Here is a 14,889-nt window from a genome sequence, read left to right as displayed (position 1 = left end):
GAAAACTGATGCAATTAATGATGCTTTCTATTGTGTTGGACTGTAAATTGATTATATATTGTGACTGCAATTATATTGTAATACTGTCTGTATTTACAGGGGGGGGGGGGGGGGGGGGGGGGGGGGGGGGGTTTAACTGAAATAAACAGCCCACATTTGTCTTCGCAAAATCAATAGTATGACAGATAACTTACTTTTTCTACACAATACATGTATCCGATGCATGCAACCAGGATAAAAAAAAAAATTTCCTTTAAAAAAGAAACTTAGAATTGTGTATCGAGGTTTGTTGGAATGCAAATTTGTGGGTAAGGGTGGCTCACAAAATCCACTACCATTGATCCCCATGGACAGGTGGTGTCATTTCGATACAGATTTAGGAATATATTCACAAAATGAGTGTGTTCACGATGCATCTGACCAGTTCACAAAATTTTAATTAGTGTGTTCATGATGCATCTAACCATGACTTAGTTCAGTTGTGACAGATTTAGTCTGGGTTTATCACTTAACATAGCTGTGACCTTGACCTTTCAGGACCTTAGATAAATAGATATAGGGACTGTAACTATGTGAATTAATATTGAGATCCTTTGTAATAGGTTCTACCATCTTGATGGATCAAAGTCCACACAATATGGATGTGTCATTTTCAGGAACACCATCGTTTGTTGATGTGAGTATTTTTCATTTCTAAGGCCAAAAGGTATAGTCAAACTTTGTTATCTCAAAATTGATGGGGTCAAGAAAAAACTTTGAGATAGCCAAGGGTTCGAGATATTGAGGTTAAAATACATCAAGAAAATGTGTCTGGGACTTCCAACTCATTTCAACATATCCAGGGTATCTGTGGTATTGATATTGGAGATGCCTTACTGCATTGTTGGGGTTTTTTATTTTTTTTGTAGGGGGTGTTTATATTTTCCTGTGATGAAGACTAATAATGATATATTTACACTCTATGTTTTACAGAGCACATCAGACTTTGACAGATACTATCTGACCAATGGATAGACATCTCTGCAGATGGAAGAAAAAAAACACATATAAAAATAAACTACATGTGATGTAGTTTTCTTATTAAACCATCCTTGTACAAAGTGATGCTCCGTTCCTTCCAGAATCAACAATCAAAGCTGTAAAACCAAGAATGATATGGATAACTACTGAGATTATTCATATTCCGTCCATTTTTAAAATTGTAGTTAGCACTTGTTAAACTTGTTGATGAACACTTTTTGATAACTTTGTTACATACATGTACAATGTAGATGAAACTTACAACAATTATTTATTTCTTAGAGACCCTATGATCCAATTAACAAAGGTTAGTTAATGTTAACTGTCAGTTCATTTGTCATTAACACCTATGTTATATAGCGTCAACTTGACATTATTTGTCAGTTAGCCTAAACTAGTGGACCTTGTAGTCCAATGAATATCATGGTTTAGATGTCAATATACAGAATTAATTGAATTGTTTATTACAGGAAAATATTGTTTTCCCGTTTGTAACCTACTATATAAAAGTCAGGGATTTTAAATAGGAACATTTAACGAATGAAGCAAAAAATACAGTGTGTGATGGTGATTATTTCTGGCCCCCCCCCCCCCCCCCCCCCCCCACCCCTCTTAACTTGCAGTTTCAGATAGAATTTATAATTGCTATGTAAAACAAAGGAATACTACCTTGTTTCAAAACCATGATGTCACTATTTAGTCATGGTGTAAATTCATATTTTTACAATGCAATTTCATAGTTTTGCAATTTTCAACAATAATATATTTTACAGTAAAACATGCTTATTATGAACATGCTTATAACAAATTCACACTTATTGTGAAGTCATTAATATTTAGTACCCTATGAAGGGAAAATAACGAAAACTTTGTTGGATATCATGAAGAACAGTTTTTCGCTGGCTCTAGAGGTTCACTATAACTGTGTTTTACTGTATAATGAAGTTTGTTTTCCGCTGGCTCTGGAGGTTCACTATAACTGTTTTACTGTATAATGAAGTTTGTTTTTCGCTGGCTCTGGAGGTTCACTATAATGGTGTTTTACTGTATGTTTGTTTTTTAAGTTGGGAGTGCTGGCTTGATCAGGCACCATTTATTGATATTGATGTGAAAATGGTGTCTGATTACAACTATAATCTATAATTCTGAAGACAAATGTGGATGATGATTGGCTGTAATTTATACAAGTTTTAAAAATTGGTTAATTTTCAGATGCCATAGAAATAATGATACACAAAGAATTTTGTAGTGGGCTTTCAAATCATATCTAATGATGAATAGGGCTCTATTTTACTTTTAGTCCTATATGTTTTTCGATGGAGGTTATGCTAAACTTTAAGCTCACACTTGAAGAAGAAATGACACAATACAATAAAGGGTCAGGGATTTTTATCATGGTTGGTCAAAAAGGAGAAACAAATAAAATTTAGTTTTAGTCCTTGTAGAAAATTTTAGTTTAGGCCTTGGGACAAAATTCTAGTTTAGGCCTTGGGACAAAATTTTAGTTTAGGCCTTTGGTTTAGGGGGTTTTCTACTGAGTATGATGGTCAGGAATTTTAAATTTATTTTTATTTTCTACAAACATGATATTTGAGGGGGAAATTCAAGTGCATCTAAATGAGCCAGATGGCATTTTGATTTGACCTTATTCACAAATTTAATGTACCAAAAATAAGATCAAACAGTCTGATTTAACAAACCTTTAGTAATGTCATATATGTAGATTAAATATCTATGAAAATTTACAAATTGGCATAAAATGTTTTTGAAGCTTAATGTAATTATCATTATTAAACATGTATCATTTGGAAGTTTGTAATTTGTCTCGGATTTAAAAAGATATCGCAAATAAAAACCACCATGAAAGATAAAAATTGTATTCATTTCCAGCATTTATATTTTAAACATCATTTTCACCACAGAGCATAATTGCTACCAATTATTACATGCAATATACCGTACATATTCATCAAGTTTATGTTAATTTGAAGTCCTGCAGTAAGGGACGCAGAGTGGAGATGAAATGCTTCCACGATTACAGCAACATTTACATGTACAAGACCTGTGCAACAAATGTGCCTGAACATGCTTCATGTTTAATATGTTTTTATTTTAATTGTTTGATAATTTGTAAATTAAAAATGCTTGTTACATTTACTGTTATCATCTTTATTTATTTATTTTATTTGAACGCAATTGTTTTTACACATACATGTACTGTTTTGCTATTTATATATACATGTAACCACACATTTTGCGTAATATTAGTAAATCTCACCAATGGTCACTGCAGGTCATGACCTTTCTGTGGCTCGTGTCTGTGATATATATATTGGAATATTGTATATCAATTGAATTATTTGTGACATTTTTTTTTTTTAGGGTTGATCCCTTTTCTCTTTTTGATAACTCTTTAGAGAAAATTTTAATAAACTTGATAATAAAGTTGTCAGTGTTTGGGGGGTTGTTTTTAGTTGACAGTGACACACATACTTTTACTGGTATTGGTGTTTTACGGAGAAATTAGAAATGATTTGCTGGCAAATGTGCGACAACTCTATACTTTAGTTTTTCTTCAATATGGTATATTAATTAAAAACTACCAGCTAGTACACAATATCTATAGCTGCAGATGTAAAACCCACACAAACAGGATATAAATGTGCCAATAGAAAGTAAATTATTTGACTTTCTACATCTTTAACTGTGGATTGATTTTTAAAAGTAAGATAAAAATGTTCAAGACAAAAATGAAATATAATAGATAAATCATAGTCCTTTATTATCTTTCATTAATTCCATGTACTCCACTGCTGGGTTCGTTTCGTACCTCTAATTAACAATGGTCCTGATCATCCAATTAATATTGTTGAGCACCATCCACGGAAAGCATTAAAAGTTTCTTGTGGAGTAGTTGGGACCGATCCATACATACAAACCACTCCAGAAGAAAATGTCGAAAACATTAATACAAACCACTCCAGTAAAAAATGTCCAAAACATTAATATAAACCGCTCCAGAAAAATGTGCCAAACACATTCCATACCAAAATATCTTCAATCCCTGACTTAGGTTAAAATCTGTCCAATATAGAGTCTCCAAAAGACATCTGTGAATATATTTTGAAAATATACAGGAAATTGAAAAATCCTATTGGAAATCTAAAACCACAGCCTTAAGTTTGCTTGTCGTATTGGTTTTTAGCTCACCTGAGCTTTTCTGATCACCTGTTGTCAGTCGTCTGCCTGTAAACTTCTCCAGAACCACTTGACCAATTTCAACCAAACTTGGTACAAATCATCCTTGGGTGAAAGGGATTCAAGCTTGTTCAAAGGAAGGATCATGCCATCTTCAAAGGGGAGATAATCACAAAACTAGGGTGGGGTCATTTAAAACTCTTCTGAAGAACCACTGGGCCAGAAGAGCTGACATTTACATGAAAGTGTCCCGACATAGTGCAGATTCAAGTTTGTAAAAATCATGGCCCCTGGGGGTAGGTTGGGACCACAATAGGGATCGAAGTTATGTAGGGAAAATATATAGATATGGGCCAAGGTGACTCAGGTGAGTGATGTGGCCCATGGGCCTCTTGTTTTTTTAAAATGTTTATTTGGGGGGAGAGTGTTACATAGAATGATTTGGCAATATAGATGGATTTTATGAACACATGGTGGGATCAAATTCACCAAAGTTTTTCGCAGATTTCTCCGAGAATTCCCATACTCGTTAGCAAACCTGGGCATTGATAGCTGAAACTTTCGTGTTGCAACTTAATTTGTCATCTAAATCAACATGCAGAACAAGAAAACGGTGTATTTATTACAACTTTGTGACAAGAAAAATTTAACTTCCATTTTGATTTGAATGTTACCAAATAATAAATGAACTAATGTTTTCAGACATCAAATTGAACTTGTTTTCGTTTCAGATCTATTGGAGAGTTGGGGAAATAGTCATTTCTCCTGACAGCTTCTTCACGCCATACTTTTGGTCTCCTCTGGCTTTGAGTGGACTCGAAATCAACACTGTAATCCTTTGCTTGGCGTTTTCCCGTGAAACATCTGTTGCTAGACTCAATCTTTTCTTTTGATAGTTCATTTTCTGTTGGTTCCTCTTTTCTATTCCATTTCCTTTGGGATTCAGCTGGATATTCTTTTCTATCCCATTTCCTTTGGGATTCTGCTGGATATTCTTTTCTATCCCATTTTCTTTGTGATTTGGTTTTGGTAGAGTGACATTGAGAAGGCTCTTTTGGTCGATTGCTACATCTTTTTTCGTGAAACGTATTTGCATGACAGCCTGTGGATGTTTGGAAAGGATCTGCAGGATTTGCTGACCTTTGCTTGACATTATCTTGTTCAAGAAACTCCCTCGAAATTTCTAATTTGGCGTTGGCGATGACTCGAATAGTTAACATCTTCGCTGTGTAATAGTATGACTCGTTACTGATATTCCTTTCGCAATTCTTTCTGGTTATTGTATTGTCCCCTTTCTTTTTGATGTACCTATTCAAGTCAAATCTCCCTGAATCGCGTTTTATGTAACTACTTGCATTCATCCTACCCTCATCCTTCCTCACATCAGATTTAGTCGGCTGTTGGTTTTGAGTTACCTCTTTTCGGGACGTTCTGTAGGTTATCCTAGGTATTTCTGATTGACTAACTTCGGAAAGCTTGCATACTTTTTCCACTTTACTTTGTGTACCCCAGCTTTTCGTATTCTTGTAAAGAATTTTCCCATCTTCGACAATTGTCTTGGTATATTTTGAAATTGGCAGGGGCTTATGATTCTCCGATGATTGATGTGGTATCTCCAAGGATTGATCTTTATTAATGGAAGATATGTTTTTGTTTGCCGTCTCTGTATGGCAGTACTCCACTGTTATTGTACATTTGTTGGACTCGTATTGAAGCTTCAGTGCTTTATTTCTGGGTCTATACCCGAGTAATTCATCCCACTCTTTTACAGGTACGATACCGCTTCTTTCTTTGGATGCTGGTGTCGACTCGGTCTCTGTTTTCTTTACTTTACATGCACCGTAAGTCGTTGAAATCATGGGTGCAGTTTTAGAGTAAATACTTTCTGGAGGAAGTGAAGCATTTTCCATTCCATTATTTTCCGAGGAGAAAGAGAACCGATCGGATGGACTACCGCAGTGTCTTTCCCCGACGATGTACTCCTGTCTAAGATGCACTGTCTTGCCATCGCAAATTTTCTCAATTCTTTGTAAGAGTTCTGATATCTTGCGCACATTCGCAAGTTCCTGTGGAGATTTTTGTGGATTTTCTTGTTTCGATTTTGAGAGACATTTTTGTGTGTATCTCACCTTTGTACCACACCTTTCCTCTCTAGTGTGCTTTGTAACATTCCCATCCTTTATTTGTTTTTCACCTATAAGACCATGTCCATCACCTGTTTGCACCGCCAGAAAAGGTTTCCTTAAGGACTCGAATAAATCATCACGTTCTTTTTTCGTACCTGTGGATGCATTGTCTTTGCTGTGTACGATTTGATCTTGTTTATCTTGGCATACGTTGTCTTTCTTTACATGAACAGGTGAATAATGGTATCTCACTTTTTCCTGCGGTCTAGTTGTTTTCAAGCATACCTTATCAACAGGTCTAATACTTTGTTCTCTTACATTGCACTTGGTGTCCACTTCTTTCTGTATAAAAGGACGTGCAGAACCATTTTCTACAGGTTCGACTTCAGCCAGTTTTTCCTTCAGAACTCGATGTTTTACCCCTGTGTCCTCATTTAAAGAAGAAAAGATGTTATTGACTTCTTCTTTTGTAGACATTTGGTAGAAGTTGCTAGCAGCTTGTTCTCCCAAAAGATTGCGTGTTTCCACCTTTGAAGTAGCAACATTAGAGACATCATATTCACGAGGGATTTTTAACAGGATATCTTCAACGGACACAATTTGACCTTGCTTGCTCCACTCTAGCTGCTGTTTAGTGTTACTGCTGGCATTCTCTACATCAATGTTACCAGATGACGGTGGTACTACTTGGTCGAGGAAGCGCTCCTCGCTCTGTTCAAAATACTTCTCTTTTATCTGGATTGGAATGCTGTGTGGAAATAGAAACTCTTCCTTGATGTAGACAATGTTCTTGACCTGTTCTCTTGATTCAGTTGTGGATTGTGTCTGAATGGCAAGTTTTGTTTTGTTTTCAATTTGTCTACCTCCTAAAGGTAACGCCATTATCATCTCCCCACCGTCGTTGTCGACCTCAGCTTCAATACCTTCCTCGATGTTCAAATACCTGTTTCTTTTTATGATTTTATCATCATGGTTGTTTTCAAACTCCATTGCCGTGCTATTGAACAAGACTTGTCCAGCGTCCAAGGTAGACAGGTCAGCCTGGGAGTCCAATTCTAGTTTGGTGATAATATCTTGCATAACGCATTCGCTTATCTTTCGAAATATTTGGAAAGAATCTTCAGAAACATCTTCACATTTGGTGGTAAATGTGGAAACAGTTTCCCTCGTGTTTGTTCTCAGATTCTTTTCTACTCTTTCATCCAATGCAGTTTCAACGACCAAGTCGACGTGCTTTGTTTTTCCTTTACTCGTACACGAAGCTTTACATTCCTCCTCTTCTGCTTTGATCAAATTCTCGAATGAATGTACAAGATTTTTTACGTCGTGTTTTACAACTGCAGCTTCAGTTATTTCGTTAAGAGGTTTAAAAATTTGACACCATGATGGCATGGCACTTTCAATTTCAGACTTCGAAACTTCATCATCGAGTGTGTATTCCATCTCTGGTATATGCACTAGACGGTACCGCATTACGCTTTTGTTGTTTTGTTTGTTTATCATGGACTGCAGAGCCGAAAGGTCGATGAACTCGTCGTCGGAAACGCATACATGTAGGGACGATGATAACACTGTGGTATCGTAGAGCATATCACCGTCTTCAATCTCTTCGGATATCCAGCTGCTGTTTTCACTTGGCAATTGTTTCTTCTTCTCAGCTTTTGCTGTGATGACAATTTGAGGATCTTTTTGTTTGTGTGAGACGGAGATATTCAGACACAGGTTCAAATTAGAGAAATCAGCGTCGAAATGATGCCATTCTTTCTTGCATTCATCATCAGAATCGGAATCAAAACAACTGAAGTAATCCGTCGACGAAGATGACGATGATAAATGGTCGTCCAAATTTTCTCTTCGTGGCACATTTTCTCTGAAAGGTGTCCAAATTGTTCTTTGCGACGATGAATTTCGATCTTGTAGCAGATTCTGGATAAAGGGGTCCTGTCCAATATCTCCGGAAGAAAACCCAGGTGAGATGGGGTGGTGCATTTTACTGATGTCAGCCCAGTAAAAACCATCCACGTCATTTCCATGACACGTGATGTCATAGATTTCATGTGAAAAGCAGTCCCATTCTAATGATATTTCTTCAATAGGTTCCTCTGTAAAATGATCTGAAATATCAAAGAAATAATCGTTATATCAGAGGATAGAGAGTTTATCTGCCCTAAAATTGTGCAATCAAAAATCAAAATGTGTATGGCATACCAAAATACTTCAAATCGTACAGTATATAGAGTTATTGACTGGGGACGCGCGCACAAATAATAAATGCTCGAGTCCAACGGAACATGTGTATGTTGTCCCGGATCGCCATTCAACAGACATTTTTTTTAAATACATTATGAAGTTTATCTAATGTTTCAGCTCATTCGAAACTCTAGTGTGATGCCAAAGTTTGGGTACAAATAAACACCGTTCTCAAATATACTATATAGGGGTGTGTCTTGTGCACGTATAAGAAAACAAGAAAATATATTGACGCAAGCGTCAAATGGGCCGCTAAAAACTATCAGTTGTAACTACAGGTTCTGCAAATCTGTAGATATATGAGTGAAACGGCATAAGAGGGCTGGATGGTCCTAACTATTTTTAGACTATTCTTGAAGAAACCGTTGAAGATGGATCCCGATACACACTTTTATAAGAATAGAAAATAAATCCGATCACCTCCGATCAGTTGTTTACAAATTCAAAAATCTCCCAAAAAAGTTGTTACTAACATAAACTTCTTACTTTTTATTATCATATGAGTAGATAAATTAACCCAGTACTCATTTCTGCCTTGTCATTTCGCGATCATCTTTGAATTTATATCGACCTAAATCCCACTCAGTTGTGCCATGTGGGTTTATCGGATTATGTATTCAAAATTATCGTAACAATCAGTACACCTTAAAATACCTATTTAACATTACTGCTACTGATATTTAATTAATCTGAACGTTAGACAGATGAAACGGAAATTCCTTTTACATCAAAAATAATTTATTAACAAATCCATCAGAAACACGACGTAATCTTTAAATGTATTTATACCTGACTGTCTGTACTAAATAAAAAAAAAAACCAATCACACCCTTTAAAGAATAAAATAGGTCATTTATTACATATACAATAAATGACAGTAAAGGGAACACAAACTAGGAATCGAATATAAGTAATTTAAGTTACCTACAAGTAAAATGTACAGACAATATATAATGACAAATTGCCACATCGCAAAATTTGCACCTATTTTGGCACAAAAAATGTGTCATTTGACATACATGTATTAAGACTGATGAAAAATTATGGCATATTTGGCATTGAAAAAATATACCAAAACATTTGTGTAACTTGGAAAAAATCAGAAAAGGGGGTGATTTATCAAAAAAGACCCGCCTCTTGGCAGCCCGTAATAACACACCCCTGAAAATAGGTCTGAAATGATAGTAATAAAAAAACAATGGAAAAATCATCTGTCAAAACGATATATCAAGTCAAATTTTGTATGTACATGTGTACATTAAAAGTATATTGCAATATGTTGCTTAGACATATATTCAAGTTAAAGAACTCGTTTTTAAAAAGGATTCTTCCATAAAAATCATTTTGCAAATAGGTTTTTTATTTTTGGACATGATATAAAGTGGGAGTATCAAATCAGACCCCCCCCCTCCCGTTAGAAATGGAAATGGGCACCAACAGTAACTTCAACAGATGTATAGCTTCAGTGCGTCACGAAAAGTCACACCTTTTCAGTATTTCCCGTGCTAATTCGGTTGCGACTAAGGCCCGAGAAGATATTGGTACAGATTCGGAAAGGTAGGTGCTGATAAGAGAGAATATGGCTTAAATAGTTATATGATGTTTTAGATGCATTTTCCTTCATCAAAGGCGAAGATAACGAACAGTGATCAATCTCGTAACTCTACAAGCAATACAAAATAGAGAGTTGGGCAAACACGGACTTTAAACGAGACTGTTGAAACCCCTGTAAATCAACTTGTTTGTCGGTAGCCTGCCTCGGTTAAAAAAAAAAAAAAAAAGCAAGCTCTTGCATATTGAATTGTGTGAATGCAAGGTTAAACCCGCATCTTTATTTAATTTTTTATTTTCATTTTGCTTAAAAACATTTGAGGGGGTCCAATTCATCCTGCATTGACGGCATTCTAAAGTGTTTCTGACTTTCCGCTGTAAGTGATTTTTATTACATCATTGTAGAAATCTAAAGATTTTTGGAATGATTAGAAAGACTAACTTTCAATGAATGTAGTTGATGAATACTTTTTCTCAGAGTTGTTACTGCTATTACAGATATCAATTTACACATCTGACTACCGTGATAAAATGGAAGAATATTTACTAACTTACATTTTTTAAATTTTCATTTTAAAAATAAATTTTTGTACTCCAACAAGGTGAACATAACGAGCAGTGATCAATTTCATAACTCCTATAAGCAATACAAAATAGAGAGTTGGGCAAACACGGACCCCTGGATATACCAGAGGTGGGATCAAGTGCCTAGGAGAAGTAAGTATCCCCTGTAGACCGGCCACACCCGCCGTGAGCCCTATATCTTGTTCAGGTAAACAGAGTTATTCGTAGTCAAAATCAGTGTGTAAAGAACGGTCTAACAATGTATGAAACAATATTTGACCGTATGACAGGTTGTATTGTCAAACTAGATCGTTATAACGAACATAAAATTTGCGAAATGCTGACTTTAAAAGAGACTGTTGTAACCTCTGTTGCATTAACTTGTTTGTCAGTAGACTGCACTGTCTAGATTCAAATATTGATCATACGCAGAACAAGCTCTTGCGTATCGAATCATTTGAGAAACATTATGCGTTTATTGCATGATAACTCTTTATTGCTTAAGACATATGTCTTATCACATCAATTTCATAAATATATAAAAATGACATTGTATGGCTGTGTACAAATTCAAGCAAGCAACGGAGAATAAGTTTTAAACAAGGTTTTCTCTCAACTTAAGTGCAAGACATAGATAGTTCCCTAAATTACAAAGTTCGTGTACATTTTGAACACGTAATAATTGTACAAATTTGAAAACAGATGGTTTTTGCCAATAATAATTTTTGATATACATGTACTTATGACGAAATTCCTCGTAATGAGGGCAAGTTAATATAAAGTGGTATTCGTCCTCGATGTAATTTTTACAACTTTTATATATAATCTTTGATAGTAAATTCGAAACCAAGCGATACATTTACGTAACTACCGTTAAAATCCACCTATGACGTCATTCTTTTGTTCGAACACTCCATTATTTTTCAGGAATGGAGTGTTCGGAAAGTAGGTCAACCTTTATACAAGTAGATATAAATGCATACAACAAAAGAATGAAAAACGTAAGACATGATTAAAATGCATAAAGTTTAGTTTTTATTAAGGTGGATTTTAAGTGGGTCAATGTATTCGTATCACTCCATTCCTTAAAAGCAATGGACCTCGGCCCCTTCGGGGTCTCGGTCCATTACTTTTAAGGAATGGATCGATACTCGTACATTAACCCTTACATAATACACCAGCGACATTTAAAATACGGCAAATGTTTCCTATTGTCTGTGGTTAGGATCTACCAGTCGCTGATATTCTCCGTGCATTGTGACGTCACTGTAATTGTTTCATCCCAAAAATCTGTCCGTGATTTGTATGCAATTTCCGTGATTTACGGAAATAAAAATTAATAACACAAATCAAGTTAATTTAAAAGTGTAAATATGTGTATTGACTTGTTATACAAAATGCTCGTAAAGAATCACAAGAATTTTAACAACATCATGTATCATTTTCAAACCCTTTCAATCCATACATTTGATTGTTTTTTCTACTTCCTAATTTGTTTACTACTAAGTGTTGAATTTTGATATCGTGAATGAAACCACTGGTGACACTTTGTACATTATACAAGTACAAAATGATTTTATGCCAAATGTTAATTCTACTGATGGTTGGCGCATAAACATCACAGTCATTTCCATATATTAAGGGGAATATGTAGGTAGAATATGTAGGCATAACGGAACACGGACAGATTTTCTTTTTAGCCACAGAATCACGGAAATTGCATATCACAAATCACGGACAGATTGTTGTAGTCACGGATACCATTGTTACAGAATTATATCGACAAATTTATATGAAATAACGATTAAAATAAAATATTATACTTGCATTATAAAAGAAATATAGTCTTCCGTCTGTAAATGCCGCCGGTTTATTTAATGTGATGAAAGTTACACTGCTCGGAAAATTTCCTTAGTTTACCTACATGTAGATATCCCCTACCTACATGCGCACACAACAAAAAAAATTAAAAGTATGTTCGAAGTCACAAATCAATACTAGATTAAAAAATGCACTGAAAGTTTTATCATCCGTGCAAAATGAATCCGTGATTTGTACTATTTTTTACTATTTCCGTGCGTCCGTATTTTGTCAACCCCCGAAAAGTAATTAATTTGAGAAATGTTTTGTGATTTCAAATTCACTAAAAGTTCTATTTTAGAATCCACATTTGATTTACACCACTTCTGGCATATGTCATAGCACAGAACGTTTGAAGTTTCTCCCCTACAGCTGTTAATATTTTCGTGAGGAGGAAAGATAGGGGTTTTGTAGAACATTTACTGGATCCAGCAAAGTATCTTTGTTTGTAGGGGTTTTTATGAAGTTTAGGAATCCAGTATAGGTACGGTAACTCATATTCATCCGACCCATTGATTTGGATATTAAATGTGTCTAAAACTGAAGCATGGTTTTCAAGAATTTCATCTTTTGAAAGGGTAATTGGAGTAAAAGTAGGATTACCATATGTGGAATTAATTCCATTGTCGTTTACAATACAGTTGTAATAATGAGCCTTATAAACAAAGGCAATGTCATTACAAGCTTTGTCAGCTGGAACCAAAACATACTCCTCATGCAACCTATCTAATTCTTTTTTTTTTAAATTTAATATTCATTGTCTTGATGAAATTACGGCGATATTGATCGATTGGGTGAAAAATTCTTTTGATTTCTGCATGAAAGACAAAATCATATTTTATTATTCAAACTCATTGTTTTAAAATCTTTAAAAATCATACGGAAAACTTTCATGCGCTATAAGATTTATTTCTTAAATCAAATTCTGTTTTACTAAACACAGAAGGATAGATGGTACGCACTTTTGTTTTGAGGTGTTTAATACAGGATTTTAATATTTCTCTTATAGTTATACATGTACGTTTTATCTATTCTGATTAATAACTTGAATGATATTATAAGATGAAGAAAACTTCAACATGCGCCATCATCCGTATAATCTTATGGGTTTTTTTCAAAGCAAATATAGTAGCATAGGTTGTGTTTCTTTACGCGCTTTATCAATATCATCATTCGCTTCAGTTTTCAAACAGTACTATCCATGAACCTTACGACGATTTCATCTAAAAGACCCATAAATAAACTTAGGGATATATTTTCGCTCATATCTAAATACCTCCTATGACATCCATACTGTGCTCTTCAAACGACGCTCGTAGAACCAGACAAGACATCTACAAAACAAATGGGCGATCGTCGTTAAATTTTACGGAGGTAAAAAAAAAACCCATCGGTACAAAGATGCACATGTGTATTATATTGTCAAGACTTACCTGTATCTAAACCTAGCTGTTAGGTTATTGTGACGTAATTACATTCTTTGGTCATTGAGTGAAACGTCACAGTGAAACTTCACAAATTTTATGGCGCCGAATTCGTCTGTCTTTAGGTTTGATGTGACGTGACGTAGAGAATCGACACCAGGTTCAACTACCCCCCTTCCCCCACCCCCCAATAAATATGTTTTAAAAAAGTACACACAAGAAAGAAAAATCAGACGTGGCGACTGGACCGGACCGGATCGCAAATTTCCTTTCCCTTTTTATTCGATATATAGCCAATATTGGGACAAAATTTACGCTTTTTAATACTGAAATATGAATCGTGAAAATCAGATTTTTTATCATATTGAGCGTTTGTCCTTTGTTGAATAAACTCCAAGAAATGCACCATGCATAAGGTCACATTTAAGAGGGGGGAGGGGGGGGGGCTTAAATCTACTGTTGCAAATCTAACGATATAATGTTAGAACTTTCCATTTTTGAAAGAAGAAGGTGGGAATAAGTTCGATGTTAAAACAGATTTAACTGCAGAGCATCATGGAATAATGGCGGACGTAGAAAGTGGTAGATATATATGAAGGGAAATATTCAGAAAACCTCGTGATTTATGAATGTGTTCAATATATATTTTGTATAACATTTATATATGGATCGTTAAAACATCCTGTTTAAAGTACATTTATGACCGCCATCGAAAGAGTGATATTTCGATTATTCTCTATATTATTCTATCTATAAATATGAATATTTTTTTTTTAGTTTTTTCCCGAATAATAAAAAAGTTTTTTGTTTGAAAATGAGAGATTTTGGAGTCCAAATTTCGCTGCGATTTGATGCATAATATGAATATATCTCAGAAAAAAATTCCAAAAAAGACT

The 14,889-nt window shown here is 34.9% G+C and overlaps 2 protein-coding genes across 3 annotated transcripts in view; one reads left to right on the top strand and one right to left on the bottom strand.

Annotated features, from left to right (window-relative positions):
- LOC125657686 (uncharacterized) overlaps window positions 1-3,468 on the top strand; it is a 125,610-nt gene extending 122,142 nt beyond the window's left edge. For both annotated transcript variants that reach the window (XM_048888413.2, XM_056148799.1), the window contains 2 exons: window positions 603-676; window positions 973-3,468. In XM_048888413.2, coding sequence (XP_048744370.2) covers window positions 603-676; window positions 973-1,014 — 116 coding nt within the window. In that variant the 3' untranslated portion in view covers window positions 1,015-3,468. The remainder of the gene's footprint in view (window positions 1-602; window positions 677-972) is intronic.
- A 1,373-nt stretch (window positions 3,469-4,841) lies between these two features.
- LOC125660254 (uncharacterized) lies at window positions 4,842-13,861 on the bottom strand. Its single transcript, XM_048892086.2, has 3 exons — window positions 13,846-13,861; window positions 7,979-8,458; window positions 4,842-7,915 (listed from the first exon to the last, which is right to left on the bottom strand). Exons 1-3 carry the CDS (start codon window positions 13,859-13,861, stop codon window positions 4,917-4,919), a joined length of 3,495 nt encoding a protein of 1,164 aa, XP_048748043.2. The 3' UTR covers window positions 4,842-4,916.
- Between the last annotated feature and the right edge of the window lie 1,028 nt (window positions 13,862-14,889).

This window comes from Ostrea edulis, chromosome 9 (assembly GCF_947568905.1).
Source record: "Ostrea edulis chromosome 9, xbOstEdul1.1, whole genome shotgun sequence".
Classification (NCBI taxonomy): Eukaryota; Metazoa; Mollusca; class Bivalvia; order Ostreida; family Ostreidae; genus Ostrea; species Ostrea edulis.
The sequence above is the reverse complement of the archived record's forward strand: the minus strand, read 5'-3'. Positions and strand labels throughout refer to the sequence as shown.